This window comes from Pelophylax lessonae (assembly GCF_965119305.1).
Source record: "Pelophylax lessonae genome assembly, chromosome: 3".
In the NCBI taxonomy this organism is placed as follows: domain Eukaryota; kingdom Metazoa; phylum Chordata; class Amphibia; order Anura; family Ranidae; genus Pelophylax; species Pelophylax lessonae.
This window is the reverse complement of record NC_138770.1, coordinates 288,317,907-288,343,030: the sequence shown is the minus strand read 5'-3', so window position 1 is coordinate 288,343,030 and position 25,124 is coordinate 288,317,907. Positions and strand designations below refer to the sequence as shown.

At 42.1% G+C, this 25,124-nt stretch overlaps 1 protein-coding gene across 2 annotated transcripts in view; it reads right to left on the bottom strand.

Annotated features, from left to right (window-relative positions):
• The window catches only part of TMEM44 (transmembrane protein 44), a 69,492-nt gene that overhangs the window by 5,863 nt on the left and 38,505 nt on the right, over window positions 1–25,124 (bottom strand). Inside the window, exons 8-9 of one of the 2 annotated variants that reach the window (XM_082252590.1) lie at window positions 20,422–20,523; window positions 17,526–17,693 (exon numbers count right to left, since the gene is read on the bottom strand). In XM_082252590.1, coding sequence (XP_082108716.1) covers window positions 17,526–17,693; window positions 20,422–20,523 — 270 coding nt within the window. The remainder of the gene's footprint in view (window positions 1–17,525; window positions 17,694–20,421; window positions 20,524–25,124) is intronic. The other variant, XM_082252591.1, reaches the window with a different exon arrangement.

Sequence of the window (25,124 nt, the reverse complement as noted above, 5' to 3'; positions counted from 1 at the left end):
AATTCTAAGCGGTATGTGTGGAGAAAACCAGGCACTGCTCATCACCTGTCCAATACAGTCCCAACAGTGAAGCATGGTGGTGGCAGCATCATGCTGTGGGGGTGTTTTTCAGCTGCAGGGACAGGACGACTGGTTGCAATCGAGGGAAAGATGAATGCGGCCAAGTACAGGGATATCCTGGACAAAAACCTTCTCCAGAGTGCTCTGGACCTCAGACTGGGCCGAAGGTTTACCTTCCAACAAGACAATGACCCTAAGTACACAGCTAAAATAACGAAGGAGTGGCTTCACAACAACTCCGTGACTGTTCTTGAATGGCCCAGCCAGAGCCCTGACTTAAACCCAATTGAGCATCTCTGGAGAGACCTAAAAATGGCTGTCCACCAAAGTTTACCATCCAACCTGACAGAACTGGAGAGGATCTGCAAGGAGGAATGGCAGAGGATCCCCAAATCCAGGTGTGAAAGACTTGTTGCATCTTTCCCAAAAAGACTCCTGGCTGTATTAGATCAAAAGGGGGCTTCTACTAAATACTGAGCAAAGGGTCTGAATACTTAGGACCATGTGATATTTCAGTTTTTCTTTTTTAATAAATCTGCAACAATGTCAACAATTCTGTGTTTTTCTGTCAGTATGGGGTGCTATGTGTACATTCATGAGGAAGAAGAATGAACCTAAATGATTTTAGCAAATGGCTGCAATATAACAAAGAGTGAAAAATTTAAGGGGGTCTGAATACTTTTCGTACCCACTGTATATAAACCATTGTATCAAAACAAGTGTTAAATGTAAATAACTCAATGTATATAAAAAAGGTGTGAAGAAAAACATCCACACAAGTGGACATTAAAGTGCAACATGCGTATAACACAAAATAAGGTGGTAATAATCCACAATAGAAAACATACTGAATATATACAACATTGATACTGGATGGGACTCAACCCAATAGGGACCCATTCAGGCCATTGCGAACTACATGTCTGACAGATCTATGGAATTTGATGAGCGTTGAATTTTCTAACAGAATTTAAGTGTTCTGTACTTTTTAAATAAGATTTGCTATCTCACAAATGTGGAGACATTTTGTTTTTTTGGATGTTTGGGGGGGGGGGGGGGGGGGGGAGTACGGTGGACTCTTAATAGAATGCATAATTGTGACAGTCTCTGTGAGACGTTAAGCGACACCCCAACACTGCCTCCAGAGCCTTCTCCCATTGGTCTCCCAGGATATCACCTATGTCCTCCCTCCTTTCACATGCAGAGCTAGGGAATTTCTTTGAAAAACACATCAGATCTCAATGAGGGAAACATATCATGCTGGATATCTATACTGATAGGGACTAGGTAATGTGTTAGGAATGAAAGGATGCTACATCATTTGATGGAAATGACAATTATCAACCTACTGAGGGCTGAATTCAAAGACACCCCAAAAATCAAAGTGAAAATATTATGCAGCAGGTTAGTCCATTTTGCTGAAATTTCAATGCAGCAACTCAAAATGGTAATCAGTAGTTTGTATGGCCCCCAACTGCTTGTATGCATTCCTGAAAACATTGGGGCATGAGAAGCACAGGGCACCAGTGGCGGACCTGCCAATTCTGGTGTTCAATGACAAATGCCAATCAAGCTCCACTGTGCCAGGCAGTGAGCACAAGGCCCAATAGAGGACGTTGGGCCCTTAGGCCCCCCCTTATGAAGTCTGTTTCTGATTGTTTGGTCAGAGACATTCACACCAGTGGCCTGTTGGAGGTCAATTTGTAGGGCTCTGGCAGTGCTCATCCTGTTCCTCCTTGAAAAAAGGAGCAGATACCGGTCCTGCTAATAGGCTAAGGACTTTCTACAGCCCTGTCCAGCTCTCCTAGAGTAACTGTCTGTCTCCTGGAATCTCCTCCATGCTCTTGAGACTGTGCTGGGAGACAAAGCAACCCTTCTGGCAATGGCACATATTGTTGTGCCATCCTGGAGGAGCTGGACTGCCTGTGCAACCTCTATAGGGTCCAGGTATCGCCTCATGCTACTAGTGGGGACACTGACCCTAGGCAAATGAAAAACTAGTGAAAAACAGTCAGAAAAGATGACATTTCAGCAGAATAGACTAGCCTGCTGCATTCTTTTTTTCACTTTGATTTTTAGGGGGTCTTTGAATTCAGCCCTCTGTAGGTTGATAATCCTAATTTCCATCAAACGATGTGGCCTCCTTTCATTTCTAACACATTACCCAGTCCATATCAGTATAGATATCCAGCATGATATTTTTCCCCACGGAGATCTGATGTGTTTTCAATGTGTTGCTTTAATTTATTTGAGCAGTGTATTTGTTCAGAAGAAATATTTTGCCACCTCTTCATATAAATAAGATAGCTTAAATTAGGGCATTACAAAAAAAGTGGAAAACGCTTTAAATACCTCTACCTCTGCAAGATCTTACCAAACTTATCAAAAGCAAAAAAATAAAGTATTTTTGTCAGACTGAACATTGGAAGACTGCCGTCTTTTGAAAAATTCTGGTCTAAAATGACTGAAGTGGGAAAAAAAGGCTTGGAGTGCCTTCAAAAGTGTGGTTACTAAGTGCCTTGGGAAAAATAAGAACCAAGAATATGCACTTATTGAAAACATGCTGGAAAAACGCATAACTTTTGGATGCTCAATGCTTAAAATTAATTTCTTTAATGCACACTTGGAGTTTTTCCTAGAAAATCCAAGTGCAGTAATTGAGGAACAAGGAGAATGTTTCCATTAAGATATTAAACAAGCTTTAGCTGTATTTCTCCTGTGGATCACAGGAGTGAAGTTCGTTCTGCACTCCTGTGACCTGTTCTCAGCTGAGGCCACAGAGCCGGTCCAGGCTCAGGAAAGATGCCTGAAGTGGCACGGGGGGGAAGGGCAAAGCACAGAGCTGCTGACAGTCACCAGCTCTCTTATCAGGGAGCCCTGAGACCAGAGCGATCTGTGGTATTTGATCGCACAGTTCTCAGTCTTAGAGCCGACGGGGGAAAGATGCAGCATTGGACCGATGCTGCGTCCACCTAGGTAAGTATGATTCTGAAAAAAAATAACAATTACCATACTTCTCTTTTAAGGAGATGGAAAGGAAATAGAAAGGCTGGTGAACTGGTAATGTAATGGAGAATTATTGCTGAATGCTGCATAATGAAAATCCTGAAGCAGCACACACAGGATAACCACTTGCTGGTCACAACACGTATATATACACGTTAAGTTTACAAGTGGATTACCTGGATTATGGCTGAAACTATCAGTCATAAACCCATTTTTTTTTTCAGACGGCGACTAGCTCTCTCATGAAAGCATACAAAACGGCTAATTAGTCACTGGATCGCTTTCAGAAGCAGTGGGAGGGGACGTCTCCCTCTCCCGCCGCTCGCCGGTGTTTGTCGTTTTTTAATTGTGTGCCTGAGAAATGATCCAATAGGTCCCGTGGCTGGCCAAAGAGGTTCCCAGAGACCAGATCATCTCTGATTGCCTCTATGTTCTAAACATGTAACCTGTTAAAAACTTTAAAGTGTTGACTACAGAGATTTTTTAGGTATCATAGTTCGTCGCCATTCAACAAGCGTGTGACATGTTAGGTATTTATTTACTTGGCATACCATCATCTTTCATATTTTACAAAAAAACAATTAGGGTATATATTATGTTTTAAATTTTAGGGTTTAAAAAAACAAAAAACGGTGCGTTTGAAAAAACGCTGCGCAGATACCAAGTGACATAAAATATTGCAACAATTGCCATTTTATTTTATATGCCAATATAATTAATATTATTGGTCGGCGAGTGGATAAGCAACAATTGCAGCTTCACTTTTGAAGTTAAGGGGGACTTTAACTAACTTTAAGATGAAAATCACCAAGTTTTATATTTTTTGTAAATATATTCAAAGTTAGCCAAAAAATAGGTTCTATGTGGTTGTCATTATGAATTTTACTTAGTTACATATTACAACATAACTATGTCAATGCAAGATGTGAAAAAAAAAACTGTACAAATCTGAGGTCATTTTTGGAGTTAGAACCCCAAAACCCTATTAACCACTTTCCAACTACCTGCTGTACATTTACTGTGGCAAGGTGGTTCGGCTGCGTGAATCTACGTATCTGTAAGCCGCTCACTCCCTCGGGGGGGGGCGCGCCCGTGTGGGCCCGCCGACTTGGCAGCGATCGGATTAATTTCAGAACCGATCACTTGTCCGGTCCAGGCCAATGATTTATCGCCTGGACCTGCTGATCGGTTCTGGCAAATCACAGAATGTCCTGTGCAATGTAAACACAGGTGCAGAAAATGATGCAATCTCCCCTTCTGGATCCCTTTTTACTTCCAGCGAGCGAGGAGATAGCATTTACTGTCTACACCAGCACTACACTGACACCAGTACACATAGGCACATATTTCACCCCCTGATCACCCCCTGTTAACTTTTTCACTCCATTTCACAGTATCACTTTATACAGTGTACAGGTTTTTTTTTACTGAACACTGTTTTAATGTCACTGAAGACGTGAGTTAGAGCGAGCAGAAGTTATTGGTAGTTAGCGTCAGTCCCAGATAGGTTTAGGGTACCCGCCATATATTGCCTAAAAAAGATTTAACTACTACACTGCCCTGTCACAGTGTCATAATTATAGTGTTCAGATCTTTTTTCTAATCACTGCATTAGTTTCACAGGTGATGTCAGTTAGCGTTAATTAGCATCAATCCAGGATAGCGTCAGATTGCCCACCACATATTCAGTAATACATTTTACCCTTTGATTGCCAGTGACACACACTAAACACCTCCATTGCTAGAATAGTGTCTGAACGGTTCAATATATTTGATCAGATCAGAACTATACTAGCATCCCAAAAATTTTAGTATAGTGTTCCCAAAACACAGCGTTCGCAGGATCAGCCCTGACATTTGCCAGCACCTGCGTTTAGCCCCTCCGCCTAGCCCCCCAAGAAGTGCAGTATTAGCAGATCACTGTCACTTCCAAAACACAGCACACAAAACCACAGTGTTAGAGTCAGGCCTGATCTCTGCTGGCACTAGCAGTTACATTTTTTGGTAGCAGTCCTTGGCAACCAGGTGCTTTTTTTATCTGTGAGTCACACTAGGTACCTATAAATGTATTGGCCAAAATGTCCGAGAGGTACGCTAGTGAAGAGGCCTACACGATGCTGAGCATGACAGATGAGAGCGATGGGGAAGAATCCCTGTCAGAATCAAGCTCAGTATTCAAACCTGTAGAGAGCAACAGTACCCTAACAGATAGCTCTGACAACAGAGTAGTGGTCGCTGCTAAGGTCAGGCATACCCAACCCCATTCCCAGGTTGCTGAGGTGCAACAATCGCATGGTTCTCGTATGCAGCAGAGTGTCAACATTCTGGTGAACTGGCAAGCACCAGCAGCCTAGTACATCCTGATCGTAGACAAACCAGCACTGCAGTAACACTTGGTGACATGGCGAGTTACATAAGTGCAGTTCAAGCGGGTGCAGTGGCTAGCACAAGTAGTGTCCCGCAGCCACAAAGAAATCAAAGACAGACCCGTAGAGGCCATGGTGTCCTTCCTGATGTGCTTGCAAATCCTGATTGGAAGCCCACCACTTCTGCAGCGCCCGTACGTCCCCATTCACTTGCCAACCCGGAATTTAGGTGGAAACTGCCATTTTTACTCCCCTTGGATCTTATGAGCTGTTTTTCACAGAAGGTCTGTACAGATTTATTGTGGACCAAATCAATTTATATGCCGATCAATTTATCGCCGCAAACCCATATTTGACCCTTGCCAGAGAATTTGCATGGAAACGTATCACCATTTCCGAATTTAAAACCATTCCGGGCCTATCCCTCATCATGGGCATTACTAAAAAGAGTGAGCTGTGGTCATATTGGTCCACTGACCCAATTCATCATATGCCCGTGTTCTCTGCTGTCATGGCCAGGACTAGATGCGAGCAAATCTTGCAGGTCATGTACTTCAGTGACAACGAACTGTCGTCCTCGGGGTGACCCTGGATAGGACTGGCTCCACAAACCTCGGCCCCTCATAAATCACTTCAACCTAAAGTTTGCAGCCTTGTATATGCCCCAACAAGCTGTCCGCATTGAGGAGTCCCTGAATAAATTTTCTGGCGGCCTTGTTTTCAAACAGTTTCTTCCCAGCAAGTGTGTCAGATATGGGGGTCAAGATGTATAAGCTCTGGGACAGGGCAACAGGTTATGTGGTAATTGCATTATAATGGGATGCCAACAGGGCACTAGGGCATGAGATGGTATTACGTCAATCCAGTCTAAGTAAGAGGAGAGGGGTTGAAGGGTGCATACCAGCCACCTACTGTGTATCTGGAAGGCATAATAATGCACCGATGTGTTCCATACATATTACCGGAGGAAAAGGTCTGCCTCAAGAGAAATGGGGGGGGGCAGTATATGCCAATGGACCAAGGTGTATAGTTGTACACACTCTTAGATCACATTATGTATCTAAATCCTCACTGAGGCCATCGGGGGCCAAACTGCCAAGGGTGAAGATCACATAGGCTTCCCATTTGCAGAGCCTCTGGTTTCTTCTTCCTGCATCCAGATCTTTCCCAATGGCCTCAATACCGAACGCTCTAAGGCCAGAAGGGTCCCCTCGATGTACTCCTTTAAAGTGTCGAGGAATGGAGTATCTTTCTTTTTTTATTAGTGATCCCACATTTATGTTCCCCAATTACTCTAAGGGAGAGAGATATACAGCCCACATATAGGCAACCACATGGGCAGATTATGCCATATACAACGTCCCCCAGTTGATGAACTGTTTAATTGGATGGATTTTACCATCCCTCCCTTTAACGGTTACTTTCCGATGTCACATAACGTTACATGTGCCACAGTTCCTGACTCCACACTTATAACTGCCCTTTTGATCGGATAAGGATGATGTTCATTGGTTAGTTGTCTTAGTTGTAGCTCTGTTGTGTTTTTTTACTTTACTAGAGACTACAAGACTTCTTACGTCATGTGGTTTTGCAAATGTAGATCAGCTCACTTTCATTAAAGTGACACTAAACACTGGTTTAAAAAAATTATATTCAACTTTTAAAAATGACTTTCTCTTGCTCTCAGCTCCCTCCAAATGTCCTTATTTGTTGCTGTGACCTGCCTGTTAGTGGGTGGCTATGTTCATTCTCTATGGTTCCACTGTATGTAGGAACATAGCCACCCTCTCTTACTCGCTCCCAGATGTAAGGGGAACACCTTGACATGCACAGAGCAGTGCCATTGTTCTATTAGGACTTTGTTCCTATTTTGTGTTGTGTGTTGAAGTTATGGGCCATACACACTATACAATTGTCTTTAGATTTTTTCCTTTAGATTTACCAAAACCAGATAATATGAGGTCAAATCTAAACACTTTCAATTTGTATGCAATCAGGCAGGCCCTTGCACTACATAGTTGAATGTAAATCTAAAGGAAATCGAACAACAAAAGTTGTATAATGTGTATCTAGCTTTACGCTGTTTTGCCTGTTTGCCAAAGCAAGTTACTTCTGTTTGTTTTGTGAAAAAACAAAAAAGGGACTTTTAATTTCACAAGACTATATTTCTGACACCTGATTTCTCCCTGATCTCCACTTCGCATGAGATAATAATGCAAAGGGATGTTCAGTAAAATATAGCCTTCAGCTCATCATTGTTCACACGAGACAGTACAGTTGTTAGGGGAGGTGCTACCAAAGATATTAATAATATTTTTAGATATATTTTTAATTATTACAGGTATTTCTATATCCTCTTGCTGGAGGGTCCTACATTTCCCTTGATGGTCAGCAGACAGGACTCAATAGAATCTTGCTGCAGATTTCCCCAATGGGGGATAGTGTAATTCTTGAGGCCTTTCTGCTACCTGTCACTGGGAGAGAAGTCCTCATTCTCCAGCTGCACTACAGACTTCCAAGGAATTCTCCTCAAGATCCCTTCCTCTCACCTATACTCAATCAGTGTAACATTCTAATCCTGGTGTTCTTTAATCCTTTTTGGTTTATGGTATACTCTCATTCCTGCTTACCCTTTGTAAAGGTATAGTTTATCACCCTACCCTCTCCTTTAGGAGGATTCAAGGTAAAACCCTACATTTCATACAAACCTTGTGGTTCACTCCCTTACAATCATTGTAATGGTTATTCTGTGAGATATCGCACACCCAAGGCCATCTTATTGTGAGAATTCAGGTCTGACCAGGTGATCTCTTTCTTATTATGCTCCATCTTTTTCCAGAATTCAAGGGGTAAGAATGCTAGGCTTGAGCCTTCAGCAATTGACTACCTGTATTTCTTTTGACTGTTCTACATCTGTCTAATATTTATTTCCCTGAAGTCAAGGTTTAGGAATGCTAAACTTAAGCTTTCTGCTTTTGGACATAGTACGCCTGTCCAAACTTCACCTTAGGAATTTTTTGTTCCTAGGACTTTTAGCTCAGTACTAAGATTTTCTTGTTGACAGCATTAGTGGTTAGTCTAGTCCCCCCCCCCCCCCCCATTTTTGGTGTACAACTGGTTGATCCTCCAGTCTTCACTGGTTGAGGCTCTCATCACTCCTTCAGGAAGCAACTTATTTTAGCTAGGATTAATTATCCTGCCCTGGAGCATCAGGTTGATCCTTGGTGCCCTCCCCTTTTTTTGCTTGACTTTTTTTTAACTAACCCTAATTCAGACTTTGATTCCTCCAAATACTCTTTGTCCAATGATCTCTACATCAGTTGGAACACTTAGTGGCTGTTACTTAGACTGCTTTTGGATGTCCTAAATATATCAGAATTCCTGATTTCCTATGTTCTTTAATGGGCAATAAAGAAAATAAGATTATTGTAGTGAACATTAAAACACAAAAACTTTTCCTCAAGTCCATTAAAAGACAAGGGTCTCACCCTTGTGTCCCTCAGTGGCCTTCAAGAAAAATAAGTTGCAGGGGTTGGGTGGAGTTCTGCCAAAGTAAAGTCATGTATTTTTACACCTGAAATGTCCATGACAATACATAAGGTTACTGATCCAAAATGCAGCATTCAGGACTTTTCTTCAATCACAACTCACTGCAGTGGAAAAAGATCGCTACAGAACACATCAAAATTTTCCCAAAAACATGCATTTTCATGTGTTTGCTGTGAATAAACTTTCACAAGGTCTACCTCATTTATTTTTTTAACTGCATGTGCGACCTCTAGTGGAACTACAGTCATACAAGAAATCAAATAATAAAGATTAGACTTGCTATAAATAAGCTTTCAAAATATATGATTTAAACATTAACTAGGAACTACATGACTCATTAGCTATTTTTAATTTTGAATATAAAATTATGCAAACATCATGCTAATGCCTGCAAATGTAACACTCCCTTGGGTTTTAATACTGTTGATAAACACATAGCATAACCTTCAGCTACCTTAACTAAATAAATGCAAATATATAGGACAGAAAATAGATACATGCTCCAAAGAAGAAGGCTGGATTACCTCTTGTTATGTAGCAATGAAGGCTGTAAAGGAAAACTTCACTTTTACTACCCCCTCAGTGTATCTGCACGCTAAATACTTACCTTCATCCCGAACTGAAATCTCTTAAAAGAGACCCCTCCATCTCACTGGCAAACCTTTGTGTCCTAAAGCCTATGGTTTAGCTGTGACTGGCTCCTACTAGCATCTACATGCCTGTGTCTCCTATGAGTTAATGCGAATGGTGCTCTGGCTTTGTGCTTAGGGAATATTTTACTTTTTTGCCCTTTAACGTGGTAGTAAAGTCTGTATTTAAACTTGTTTGTACGGGTAAGTTTACAATCAAGGTTACCTGTAGGTACAATGAATATATCCTAAATGTGCACTGTTTAGGAGACATTCACATCGGTAGTAGCCCATGATGTCACCTGCACATTCACGCATGTGCGGGAGTGAAGTAATCGCGGACCTGGCCATTCAAAACAGCTTATACCCGCGAACATGGAAGGAAGAACCTATAAAGCCATGACAGTGCTTCGCTGGAGGGCTCCATTTGTAGGTAAATCGGTCATAACGTGCTAGTATGCAGCGCATACTAGCACATTATGTCAACCTGCAGAGGACCTATTTATTACTTTTTTTTGGCGGTGTAAGGGTGGGTGTCTCTTTGGTTGTGCCTTTGACACGATCATTCCTGTTGCCTCTGGTGCTTGTACTGATTTTCTGCCTCAATGCAGGAGATCTTGAGATGGCGTGGAGGAACCCTATTCTTTACCTGCTGCTATAGTCGTTTTTTTCAGACCATCAAAGTCTAGCTCCCACTCAAATTGCAGATCTCAAGGCCAGAAGTCCTCCATCTCATCTGCTTTCTCGTTAGGTAGGTGTTTTTGGCAAATAAGGGACTGTTTGTTCAGTCTACTGGGTCCCTTGAATGTGTACCTCCTCACAGTTTAGATGCTGAGGCTTCTCCTTGTAGCCTTAACTCTAGACCCTTTAATCAGGCACCTTCTTTATCTGTTTTTTCTGGAATTAGGGCACTCCATTGTGCTTTTTCTCTGGGTCATTAGGGTACTTCAATGAAAAAAAAAAAACAAGAGAGCGCAGCCTTCTAAATGTATCTGTTTATTCTTAAAACACATGTAATAAAATGGATTTCACTCACATAGTGTGGAGATTGGGCTAGCAAAGTTTATTGTACTCCTCCGGATGTGCCAGACGACAATCCCGTGGATCCTGTAGATGTATTGTGTTCCGCTTCCTGCTGAATCCTAGTGAGCTGACAAATGCTTGTCTGTGTATGGTGTTAGCCCTGTGGGTGGGCAGCTCTGAGACTCCAGGAGTGGAGTAAGCCCTGAGATGGAAAGTCCAAAGACGTCAGCACATTGTGGAGATAGGGCTGTCACAGGAGGAGAGAACGGTGCAACTGTGTACAGTGGCCAACCGTGACCAGGCTGCAAAGCAAGCCGGAAGTGAGCGCGACTGGCTGTTACACAGTGGGCTGTGAAGTGAGCAGCAACATGTTTCGGAGCCTCCTAGCTCCTTCGTCAGACCGAATGAGAGAAACCGGGATGGCATACCCATATTTATAGAGTGCAAATAGAAGAGGGGGGGAGGGGGGGAGAGAACTACACAAGGCTGGTAAGCTTGATTACAGTGGAGCTCCACCCTCTTTTGTTCTCAAGAAGAGGGAATGTGTTTATTGAAATGTTGGTGGGATAAGGGTGAAAGAGATTTAGAAGAAAGTGTATTAATGTAAGGAGGATGAAAATAAAAAAGAAATACAAGTATAAATAAAAATAAAAAATAAATAAAAATAAATATGAATAAAAATAAAAAATAAAATAAAGTTAAAAATAAAATAAAAAATAGAAAAAAGTATAGATAAAAAATTAAAAATAGAAATAAAAATAAAATAAAGTAAATGTAGAATTAAAAATAAAGATGAATTGCAATAGAAAATACAGATAAAGAGATAAAAATACAAACCATGAATTAAGAATGAACTAGGATTAACAGTGAGAACGATTTGTCTCTCAGTCAATGATATCAACATAAGAACTCAAAAGTTCTCAATTGGGCGCAAGGATGGGGAAAGGACAATAAAATAAATTAGAATACTGGATTTTGGACCATCTCAATATGATTATATGTAAGGACCTTTGATCTTCTGGGGGATGGGACAATGCATCTCTGAATGATAGTTCTCTAATATCGTGCGTGTCTCTATTTCTTCATTTAAACCCATGGGGACTAAAGTAGTTAAGAAAATATCCAATATGTTTCTTGTTCACATAATTTTTTGTATCTTTCTGCTGCTTGGAGAGTATTAGGAATTTGCTCCACAACCCAAACTGCTAGCCCCTCAGTTGATTGTGCTTGTGTTTCTCAAAAATGTTTGGGTATACAGTATTTTTTGTTTCTTTCTTTTCTCGTTCTTCTATGGCTCTCCTGTGTTCCCCAAATCTTGTCCTCAGGGGCCTAATGGTTCTGCCAACATAGAGCAGCCCACAGGGACATTTGAGAGCATAGATAACAAATTTTGAGGAACAAGTGAAGAAACTATCTTTTGAATGCTGTCTGTTATTTGCCTCAAAGGACTTCAGGCAATTCCCCTTTCTGCATTTGTACATGCCAACCAAATTGGAAAAGAGGCCACCTTTCTTTGGGCCCACTTTTTAAGTTTTAAATTTACTAGGGGCAATTTGGCTTTTTATGTTGCGGCTTTGCGTTAGGTGATTTAAGGTTGGGTGGGTAGAACTTGAGTTAAAACTGGATCTTGTAATAATATGCCCCAATGTTTTTGGAAGATTTTCTCCATCCACTTAGAATGACAATGATATTCGGTGATAAATCTCATATGTTCTTCTTTGGGTGTCTCGCACTTTATTTTGGATATGGGATTAAGGTTGGCCCTATGGGTGTTTTCTATATGATCTAGAGTGTATCCTTTTTCAAGAAATTTGATGGAATGGGTATTGCTCTGTTCTGTATAATCAGTATCCGAAGTACAGTGCGGAGTCTATGAAACTGACTTTTGGGTATGTTGTACTTCCATCTCGGGTGGTGGAAACTACTAGAATGGATGTAGGAATTGTCTGCGGTATCCTTAAAGTGTTTCTTAACAATAATCTTGTTACCTAGGGTCCCCAGAACTAGAGTCGTGAACATGAGTGAAGGATAACTCAAAGGAGTTATTGTTGCAGTATTTTACAAATTCTAGGATACTAGTAGGTGGTCCGTCCCAAATGATGACAATATCGTCACTATATCTTCCATAATAGACTATAATAGACATATGCTGTGCAAAGGGATTGTGTTGATGGATACTAAAATTCCCATAGTCCCATCTTTAGGTTTGCATAGCTTGGGGCAAATTAAGCTCCCATAGCCGTGCCTTTGGTTCTGCCTTGCATTATGGAACGTGCTGCAATATCCCTACATTTTGGGCTATATTTACTTTAGGAATGACTAAACCACACACATTGGATTTGAAAGTTAATATTTAGTATGATTGGAGAGAAATTAGAGACTGGGACCATGCATTTATGTGGCAGTAAAAAAGGTACTGTCAACGTTTTTAAAGGCAGATATGGAGAGAGACTAGTGATGGGCAAATCTGCCTGGGGTTCAATTCACCAAAAGGTTAGGGAATCTTCTTCAACATCCTGTGAACTTAAACTTCTGGCTATTTTTAGGGTTAATAAGCAAACTACTGTCAAAGGCACGGGAAGCTGGGCACTGCCATGTGGGTCACATATTAATGCACTACACATAGAAATCCTTTAAATACATACTTGGGGATGCACTACAAGAAAAAAAAATTACATGGTACTATAAGTGTCATGGCAATTTGTTGCCAAACTGTGGTAACAGTGGGAAGGGCTTAAAGGGGTGTGGTTAAAAAAAACGGAGCCTTCGCTGCTATGGGTCAATAGTACACGGGTCAGGAGTACTTAACACACAGCTTGCAGAGGTATACAACAAGTAGCGCACAGAGTTCAGAGAACAGGTGTAAGTAATGCTAGAAGTGCAGGTGTCAAGTGGAAGCAATTCTAGGAGACCAGAGGTCAGATGTAAGTAGATTTTTTACCCATCACCAGTAGATTAAGGATTGCTCCCTTAAGGATTGACCCCTACTCTCCAGAATATTGTCTGCAAAAAGGCTGTACAGTGTAAACATTACATTGCACAGTGCTTCAGCCACTCTAAAATGGCACTGCTGCACTCCATAGCCAAAAGCTAGAAAAGGAAAGGTGGTGCAACTGTCGAGGACTGCTGTACATGTGCAATTCACTACAGTGTCTGGCACCGCCATTCTGAGGTGGTCAAGGTGTCTTTGCAGTGTGGTGTGTAAACTGCACCTCCCCATGGTCAGGGACATTCCAGGGACAACTATTTCCTAGGGGGAAACAGGGACAAGTGGTAAACTTAATTTATGCTGACCACCAATGTAACCGTTCTTCTCTGCTGATTATAAAAATACACATTCGTCTCTGCCAATCATGATCACTAACAAAATTTATGTAATTATCCATCTCTGGTGACCACTAATGAATTTATTAATTTCTGCTGACCATATAAAATGACTAGTCTCTGCTGATCACCAATGTAAATATTCTTTGCTACTAGGTAGACTAGTGTCTTTTTTCATCCTATGTAACCAGTTTAGTTATTCTCGGCTGCAGGGGTATGATATACTGGTGGTATATCCCCCGCGCCAATGGATCAACCTATAAGCTAGAAAAAAAAGAAAAAAAGAACAAAAAACTAGTACTAAAAGGGGTGGGATGCAGCTGCTATAGTAAAGTGCTAGTGACTGTGTGTGAAGTAACCTTGATACAGGATTACCTATAGCGCTTGCTCTATCATAAAGTGCAGGTATGTAATATAAATTATAAACAATCCTATAAAATTTCAGGAGAAATAATATTAATGCTTCTATTAAAGTGCATAGAGTTTGTGCAGAGAAACCAAGTGAACAAATGAATGTGATATACAAAAAACAAAGTTGCTCGTTCAATAAGTTACACACTAAATAGATATATAAAATAATACATATAGAGCGGAAAAAAATATTCAAACAGTTCATGTGCAAATGTGACTGCTTGTGAAAAAATTTCAAAAGTATTAAGATAATTCAATGCAGTGCAAGGTGCAGGTGCTCAGTGCCAGGCTCTCCAATCAAATACTGGTGTCACCTTTTTCTTTCCACCGTGGCTAATAGTAAAATTGCTCACTCACCAGACCAAGTGAGTCTTATATGCCTTATGGCATTAAGACCACATAAGCTTAAATGGCCCCCAGAGACGGGAGAGTGGGTACCTCCTCTTTATTCCAATGGTGTCACTCCTCCGCTGCCATTCTCCAGCCAGATATGTTTAAAAAGGAAAGCTCCAGATAGCGCAGTAACGTTTAAAAGGTATTTTATTGCACATAAATCCAAAAAAAAAAAACCGTTCATACGATCCAATTGCAGGAACAAAACAAGTAAACGCCATCACATAAAGAGCTGTGGAGTGGAGAGCGGTACTACTAGTTTGTGTTCCACCCAGCTCATGTGACGACGTGCGTTCCATCTAACGCGTTTCGTCATTGGCTGACATCTTCATAGCTCTGAAGACGTTCGGCATATAAGACTCACTTGGTCTGGTGAGTGAGCAATTTTACTATTAGCCACGGTGGAAAGAAAAAAGTGACACCAGTATTTGATTGGAGAACCTGGCACTGAGCACCTGCACCTTGCACTGCATTGAATTATCTTAATACTTTTGAACTTTTTTCACAAGCAGTCACATTTGCACATGTACTGTATGGAATATTTATGAGATTATTCACATATCTCATGCACTACTTATGCACTTGATTTTTTCCGTTCTATATGTACAATTTTATATATAATTATTTTATATATCTATTTAGTGCACAAAATGTGCTCGTGTTGGACAGCTCCTAATGGTGCCACATCCCGGGTATAAATTGCGAAAAGAGAATTCCCCTTGTTGTGGGACTTTTAAGACTATTTAAAATTGTTGCAGGTAAGTAGTCTAAAATAGGCTACCTATAGCGCTTGCTAAAATTAATTAATTACAGTAAAATGTTGATAATAAAGTATAAAGTGATATACATAAAATTCATACATAAATTTCATTAAGGTGACTATTGTGACAATATGGTGATATAATCAAATTAATTCATATAAAACATTATAAAAGATTCCATAAGGTGACTGTGAAAATATCAAAGAAGAAGTCCAAAAAAGTTTTCAGAATTTTAAATTTTTTTAAAATCCAATAAGTAAAATAAATAGTGAGTCTCTCATGCAAACAATGCTTATTCCCAGACAATAGGTGCAAGTGCTCAGCGTAGTGATTTCTCAATCCGCTCTGTGGTGCTCAGTGGAGCTTTTATTTCCACCTTGAAAAATGGTAAGATTGGGTCACTCACCAAATAGCGTGGGTCATGTATGCCTTATGGCATCAAGACCAGCCAAGCTTAGGTAGCCTTCCAGGCTATGATGGAGTCTCCTCTTGGCTTGCTTTGGGTGGGTAGGATGGCGGGCTCCCCCTCTCTCTCCTCTCACCTCAGGCCGGATAAAAAGGAAGACAAAAAAAGCTCCGGATGGTGTAGTATTTTAGATATAAATTTTATTCCCCAATCTGGGTAAAACCGTATTGATAGTAATACAAAGAATTTAAAAAAATATATAAGCCAAAATGAAAGTAATTTGCCAATAAAAAAGGCCGTGAGCGTGTGTCGGTGCAAACCGAGTACAGGGTAGCGAGCGGGAAGACTTCCGGCTTGCGTTCCACCTGCGTCACACGTCACGTACGCTGTGCGTTCCAAATCTTACGCGTTTCGTCACATCCGGTCTTCATCACCGAAGACGTCACCGGATGTGACGAAACGCGTAAGTTTTGGAATTATGTTCACAAACTACCACTGCAGGCATTTAAAAAAAAAAAATGCTTTGTTGGAGTGTAAATTCCCATACACTGCAGGTGTAAAATACCCATTAAGGTTTAGAATATGCAAAAAGCACTTTTGCTTACTTGAATCTTTAGCTCTTGTGGGCTCCATCCAGGCTTCTAGACTGGTCCCTGTACCCTCTTCTCCCTACAATCTGGTCTAAGGTTCGCTGACATCACAATTACAATGCAGGGCCCATAGCCCTGCACTGGACATGAGGATGCCCAGGAACAACTGACAAGCTGGTGCATAGAGGAGTAGACGAGAGTGCCGGCTTCCAGGAGAGCAGAGGATCAGGCAAGTAAAAGTACTTTTGGTACCCCAGACCTACATAAACATCTAACTCTTGCAGTGCCCCACTGCAATGGAGGATTTTTGTTTTCCTTGGAGATCAGCTTTAAATGGCACTGAGCACAGATCTCTCTGGTCACCGGTGTAATTAATAAATTCAAACAATAGATTTTTGAAAAGACCCAAAAAAACACTTCTCAGATTTAAATATCCTCAGAATAGAGACAACACACAGAACAGCTTGTTTTCTGTCCAATTACCTAAAAGATCAAATAAAGACTGCTTCAGCTAGGAGATTTTTGTATGTCAGAATAAGGAGAAAAAGTGACGTTTTTCCCTGTTTTTCCCTGTGAATTAAAAATCCTGGTAAAACATGTAAAAATAGGTTTCATTTCAAGCATTCATTTTAAGCTTTTTCTTTTCTTAGGCCTCTAGCACATTGCTGCATAAAAACTTTTCTTTACGGATCTAAAAATGAGGTCAATCTGCATTATCAGTCAGTATATTAAGTGCGTACGCACATAAAATGTTAATTTGAGGTTAGAATTGCATTCTGGGAGCTAAAATGTATTTTACTCATATTTGTGCAAATACACACCAAATAAACACAAGACATTTTGACCAGGAATACTGATGTTCAAATAGCAGTACCATGTGCAAGTGCCCTTTTCTCTCACTATACGTACAATGAGTATTGTTGCACCACATACATTACTGGTCTCAGCATAGTTAGATGAGCTCTGGCCAATTCCAGAATTCAGAGAGAGAGATAAAAAGAACATACCTCCAGACCAGTTGTGTTAGAGGACCTGTCAGAAGAGCTGGAAGAGTAGTGTGTAATACGAGTAGGCGGATACACCGGCAAGTCAAGGTAACAGATTGGTTCCTTATTATGAATGGTCCCAGGATTGGTCTGGCCATCCCCCGGCAATCTCACTGCTCCGACCCCATCCTAAATAATTAAGAAAGTTCAAGCTCAACATTTGTTTGAACATAGCGAGCATATTAGCAGCCGCCTAGAGCACAGAGACATAGTGTACAATATGACATTTGGGAAAAAATAAATAAAAACCCAAGAACGAAATGCTTGTGAGTTCTGGACACATGGATGGTAACTGAAAAAGACTCTCAAAATCAGAACTGACAAAAAAATACCATTAAAGGGGAGGCTTAGTTGGCTAAAATGAGGTGCAGAATAAAATGATACTACGGGGGGGCAGTGTCAGAAGCTCTATATCCAAGGTACACAAAAGTCTTCAATGGCGAGAAAAGTTATATTATTTACTTTTGTATAAAACATATGGCAGGTTATAAAGCTATAGTTATACATTTTTCTTCTTTCCAGTTTTACATTAAGGGGATCTATAGCCAATGACAAGCAGCCATAATGCTACAAATAAAACCCAGTAGAAAGGGGTACCAAATGATCCACTTTTGTAAATTCCAATAGGTTCCATGTGCTCAGCCTCCTCTTGTATGACATATGCGAAGGCAAAGCTTACATGGTAGAAGAATGACCTCATGATTTCAGGCGTGACTAATTGATTTCACTTCAATGGGACTGATTGGCTTCTAGAAATGAAGAAACTATGAATATATGGAGATTCTTGATGCACATCATCACTGGACATGCATCCCCCACCAAACAGGGGATACCAGCACATGAGGTGGCATGCCAAAGATTACACCCATAATAACAGGTAAGTGACAACAGAAAGCAATGCTAGCTCATTTTTCTTAGGGTTTAGTTTGCATTGAAGTGTTCCTTCAGAATTCAGGATTAGGCCCTTGACCCATTATTTTTTTTAGAAATCAATCTGCATATATTTCTCCATGCCTTACTAATTTACAATCAAACACAGTAGTGCAGAGCAATCAGTAAATAATGCTAAAAGTCCATATGTAAAAAGTGAATTTAAAATAAAATCCATCAGTGAAGAAACCACAGAACAACAGCCGCTGTGAAGATGTGCATTGCACTCTATCAGGCAGGTGTCAAAATCAGTGCACCACCTCCACCAAAGACATAAATGGCCACTCACCTTATAAATTTGACCCTTGTACACAGGATGGTCAATATGTGCTTTTCCCTATAGGGAAATAAGGATCCTCTAATGGCCTGTATATCAGAAACAGTTCCCCTGCGGTGGTATTTGAAAACAGACAAAATCTAGTGCTCTCTGCTTTAAAAAAAGAGCTCTCTGCGATAAAAAAATTAAAATAAATAAAGGTGCACTCAATGGGCAACAATGAGACAACCCTCCAAACAGGAATTATGTTACAGGTGGAGGCCAATGAATTTTTTTTTCCCCTGCTAATTTTTCTAAATGTTTTTCACTAGTTTTGCCTTTGGCTAGGGTCAGTGTCACTACTGATAACATGAGAGGATACCTGGACCCTATAGAGGGTGCACAGGCAGTCCAACTCCTCCAGGATGGCACATCAATATGTGCCATTGACAGAAGGTTTGCTGTGCCTCCCAGCACAGTCCCAAGAGCATGGAGGAGATTCCAGGAGACAGGCAGTTACTCTAGGAGAGCTGGATGGGGTCGTAGAAGGTCCTTAACTCATTAACAGGACTGGTATCTGTTCCTTCTGTGCATGAAGGAACAGGATGAGCACTGCCAAAGCCCTACAAAATGACCTCCAGCAGGCCAATGGTGTGAATGTCTCTGACCAAACAATCAGAAACAGACTTCATGAGGGTGGCCTGAGGGCCCAATGTCCTCTAGTGGGCCATGTGCTCACTGCCCGGCACCGTGGAGCTCAATTGGCATTTGCCATTGAAGGCCAGAATTGGCAGGTCTGCCACTGGTGCCCAGTGCATTTCACAGATAAGAGCAGGTACCCCTGAGCACATGTGACAGAGGTAAAAGGGTTTGGTGAAGCCATAGAGAACATTATGCTACCTGTAACATTGTTCAGCACTACCAGTTTGGTGGTGGTCAGTACTGGTCTGGGAAGGCATATCTATGGAGGGATAAACAGACCTCTACAGGCTAGACAATGGTACCCTGACTGCCATTAGGAATTGGGAGGAAATCCTTGGACCTATTGTAAAACTCTACGCTGGTGCAGTGGGTCCTGGGTTCTTCCTGGTTCCAACAATGCCCGGCTTTATGTGGCGAGAGTATGCAGACAGTTCCTGTGGAATGAAAGAATTGATACCATTGAATGGCCTCCATGCTCGCCTGACCTAAATCCAATAGAACACCATTGGGATATTATGTTTCGGTCCATCCGACGCTGCCAGGTTGCACTTGTTTAGGAGCTCACTGATGCCCTGGTTTAGATCTGGGAGGAAATACCCCAGGACAATGAAATTACAGCAAAATGGCCTGGTCTGCTGCATAATTTTTTCACTTTGATTTTTGAGGGTGTCTTTGAGTTCAGCCCTCTGTTGGTTGATAATTTTCATTTCCATCAAGCGATGTGGCATTCTTTTGTTCCTAACACATTACCCAGTCCATATCAGTATAAATGTCCAGCATGATCATTTTCACACAAACAGCTCAGACTAGAAAAATGGCCGCTGGTGACTTCATGTGTGGCTCCTCCCCCGTACGCATTACATAATGGACGGGTTTTTGTCAGTGGTATGCGAGCGATGTACTCACCCCACACCTCATTAGATACTTACTGGTACCATGGCAACCAAATGCCACTAATTTACAACATACCTCTTGCACCTGCTGAATGCGAAGCTTCATATAATGTCCCATAAATGGTCCAGTGCTAAGACTTCTATTAGGAAGCATATTTAATGGAGTCCAATGTAGGCTCTAAAAATAAAAAAAGGATAAACACAAAGCGATGCATGGAAATGAAAACAAGACATATACAGTAGACTCGGACTGTTTTAGTCTAAAGTACAGGGCTTATTTAGACCTTAGAAGTCACCCCCCTCCCATAAATTTTGGGGGACTTATTGGCTGTATTGAACTTTCCCAACTGATAGTATACTGTGTACCAGAGTTAAAGTGTAACATCTAAAAGACAAAAAACACAATTAAATATATACTGGGGTTGATTTCTTGAAATTGGAGTGCAACATTTTGTGCAGCTTTGCATAGAAACCAATCATCTTCCAGGTTTTTTTTTTTTGTCAAAGCTTAAAGTGCTTGTAAAGTTTAGTGGTTAAAAAAAAAAAAACATGTTATACTTACCTCCTCTGTGCAGTTGGTTTTGCACAGAGTGGCCCCAATCCTCCTCTTCTGGGGTCCCTCTTTGCTGCTTCTGACTACTCCCTTCTGCTGAGTTCCCCCACAGTGAGCATCTTGATATGGGGGCACCCAAGCCGAGCTTTAGCTCCGTGTGTCCATTCAGACACAGAGCTGTCGTTCCGCCCCATTCCCTCTCTCCCCTGATTGGCTAACTGACTTTGACAGAAGCGGGAACCAATAGCGCTGGTGCTGTGTCTCAGCCAATCAGGAGGGAGAGTCCCGGACATCACTGGAATGAGATGGGGCTCAGGCAAGTATTAGGGGGGCTGCTACACCCAGAAGGCTTTATCTGAATGCATACAAGGCATTCAGATAAAAAAAACCTTCTGAGTTTTAAACTCCTGTAATTGAACAAGCTGAAGTTAGAAGCGGATTGGCTGCCATGCACAGCTGCACCCTCCTGTGCTCTATTTTGCACCCTCCAGTTTTAGGAAATCAACCCCACTGTATATACTGTATGTTTGCTGTTTTACCTGCCAAAGGATTTTTAATTTTGTACACCTTCCCCACAGTAAGACCTGTGATACACATTTTTGTCTTGGTTTCATTATGTAGCTTCCTTTGTCATATTCTCTGTCTACAGCCTTCTCACTGCACAATAAATCCCAAATACCGTTATGGCCAAATTAGTAGCAGTGATCCAGCACATAGAAAAGGTGAATCTAGGCATAGCAGTGTGATCCTCCTAGCTGTGAAGTGTGGCTGAATTAAGTAGATCACAACAAGGCTATACAGAATTACATTTTTTTTTAATTGAAAAAAGCTGTTTGCATAGAGTTTCACTAAAGCAGCTGTGCTGAGTGCATAGGCATACATACTTATGTAATGTATCACTCAGGAAAAACAAAAATAGTTCAGCAGCTGCAGGGTACATTTTTAATATCTGTGGTCAGCTTGAAGTCACTGGAAAGGCTTGTGCAAGTGGCAATCTGCTGAGTAGCTCAAACAGTCTTTTCTAGGCAGATGATATAAACAAGAAAAAAAAAATATGATCACAAAACTGACTATATTAATCCTTGCATTATCATACTACTAGGACTCTTAAGCCCCGTACACACGTACCGAATGTCGGCCGAACGATCGGCCGTCTTTTGTCCGGTGCTGTCCTGTCGGCTGAAAAGTGCTAAAGACTGCACACGAATTTTGTCGGCCAACAACAGCCGACTGCAGAAGTGATGTCATGTGATGGTTAACTTTCCTTGTCTTTTTTCTTTTCTGAGCATGCCCAGTCTTGCTAATCTGCTGTTTGTCGGCCAAATTCTGTACTGACTGGCGAACAATCGGCCGTTCTGGTGACGGCCAACAAATATTTTAAAGTCTGCACGACAGATTCTGTTCGGCTGAAAATGCGCTGTCGGAAGCATCATACTAACAAGCCTACAATCGGCCGATCGGTCGGCGGACGAATATTTACGGCCGACAATCGGTACGTGTGTCCCCATGCTTTAGTCCCCATGCACACAGGGTATTTTCACAGCTGCTTTTACCAGCGTCAGATGTTTTTTTTTTTTTGCAGCTTAAAAACGTCTCTCCGTGTTATTCTGTGTGTCCATGCACATGTAGCAGAATTGACAGCCGTTTCGCTGGATATGGGTCCCCCTGGGTTACCGCTAGCAACAACAGCACATTTAAGCATGTTTCTTCAAGTGTGAGCACTGAGACAATGACCAGTTCAGTATCTTTGGGTTTTTGTATTTATTGGGTAACTTGGATAGGAGAAGGGATGAGTGGGATACTCCTTTGGCTCAACTATGCACAAATTGCTAGGGACAATTGAAAATGCTGATGGGCGCTGACTTGATTGACTGGCTGGATGCCGGTCAACGCAGATTAACGCTGGTTAACGCTGGCCTACTGCCTGTTAATGCTGAACTGACTTCGGACTGCTTTCCTGACTGAAGAAGTCCTCTTTAAGCTCCCTTAAGCACTCCTTGCTGAGGTAGCTACATGTATACTCTGCTGATCACTTCAGGGCCCGCACCGGCACCCCCTTTCCTCTCTCTTATCTTCAGGGCTTAGACACTGGCACCCCCTTTCCTAAGCCTTCTCTACTGGTTAGCTGGCTCCCAGATCCCTTTTGACCTTCTGGAGTGGTCCCCTCTCCTAGGCAGACCCCTGGGCGGTTTCAAGTACTCACAACACTGTTTTTCCCCGAAACTTCTGCCCAGCAGCTCCACTCGGTCCACAGCACTCTGGATCCCTTTCTGCAGCCCAGCTCAACCTTCGTCCTCTAGGCCAAATGCCCAGGACTCCTTCTCTTGCTCTTACAGGAGGAGAGACAGCCGTCAGCCTCCTCCTGGGACTGCTTCCTGCCAAAGACGCCCTGTCACATGCTCCCTTCAGACTTATAACTCATCCCAGGGTGCATTGTGGCAAACTCTGCCCACTGAGACAGCTATAAGTCCTGGTGTGCTATAGGCTAGGTTTACCTCCACTGTCCAATAAGAGCCCTCATTGGAAACAGTGGGGAGAGTCCCCAGACTCAACAGATCACACCTGGAAACATGTGACAGCTTAACTAAATGATCAGGCCCCCCTGATAAGCAGACAGGGCCATATCAATTTTTAATAGCACCTACCTAGGAGGGTGCTACATACACATAGGCTTTTAGGAGCTGTATGTGGCATAGGCATTTTCAAACTGCAAAAAAAAAAAAAACCCAGGGCCAGCGCGTTCTGAAGACCAGCCTTACAGCTGTAAAAATGTCTGAAGCTTCTAAAAACGGCTAAACGCGGCCTAACGCTGGATACAGCGTTAGGCCACGTCAAGCATTTTTTTTTTTTTTTTACATGTCAAAATCAATGGTTTCTTATGAGAGACATTTTAACTGATCCGACTTTCAGCCCATTGATTTGAATGAAAATCGGATCCATGATCCAACTTGTGGTATGCAGCCCGGCAGGTCAGGAAAGAGGGGCAGGACAAGCGAGTGTCCCCCCTCCTGGACCATACCAGGGCACATGCCCTCAACATGGGGGGTTGGGTGCTTTGGGGCAGGGGGGCCCTGTGCCCCCCATCCCAAAGTAAATTGTCCCCATGTGTTGGGGACAAGTGTCTCTTCCCAACAACCCAGGCCAGTGGTTGTGGGAGTCTGCGAGCAGGGGGCTTATTAGAATCTGGAACCCACTTTTAACAAGGGGGGACCCCAGATCCCATGTGAATAAGTATGGGGTACATTGTACCCCTACCCATTCACCCCCAAAAAAGGCAGTGTAGTGTAAATAAAAGCAAAAGACGGTTTTGACAAGACCTTTATTAAAAATATTCAATGTGTCTTTTTCCTCCGGTCTTCTCCCTCCGATGGTGTGTTCTTCCTCCGGTCTTCTTTCTCCGGTCTTCTCCCCCTTTCGACTGGTCCTCCTCTGATGCTGGTTCCCCCCATGGCTGTATAAGAACCGTCAGAAAAGGGAGATGACACAACACAACAACGGTAGCCAGGGTCAAAGGGGAATCGGGTCAGCGGCGGCGAAGACAGCAGCAGAGAGAAAAGACCAGAGGAAAAACGGCGAAAGGGAGAAGACCAGAGGAAGAACACACCACCGGAGGGAGAAAACCGGAGGAAGCAGACACGTTGAAGATTTTTAAAGGACTTGTCAAAACAGTCTCTTGTTTTTATATACACAACACTGCCTTTTTTTTGGGAGAGCTTCCAGATTCTGATAAGACCCCTGCCTGCAGACCCGCCTGCACAACCATCACCAGTTTTGTTGGGAGGAGGTCCTTGTCCCCATCAACATGGGGACAAGGTGTTTTGGGGTGGGAGGGCACAGAGCCCCTCCAGCCACAAAGCAACCACCCCTCATGTTAAGAGTGTGCGGCCTGGTATGGTCAAGGGGCGTCACTCGCTCATCCTCCTTCCTTTCCTGACCTGCTGGGCTACATGCTCAGGTAAGGGTCTGGTATACATTTTGGGGGGGAACCCAACATCTTTTTCTTTTTTTTGAAATGTGGTTTCACTTCAAAATACATACCAGACTGAAAGGTCTGGTATGGTCTTGGGGCAGAGGGGTCCATGACGTTTTTTTTTTTTTTTGGCAAGGGGTTCATTTTCAAGATCAATACCAGACTCAAAAGGGACTGGTATGGATCTTAGGGGAGAATCCATGCCGTTTTTTTTAAAAGAAACTTCAAGATTCTCAGAACACAGGTTGCATGCCAC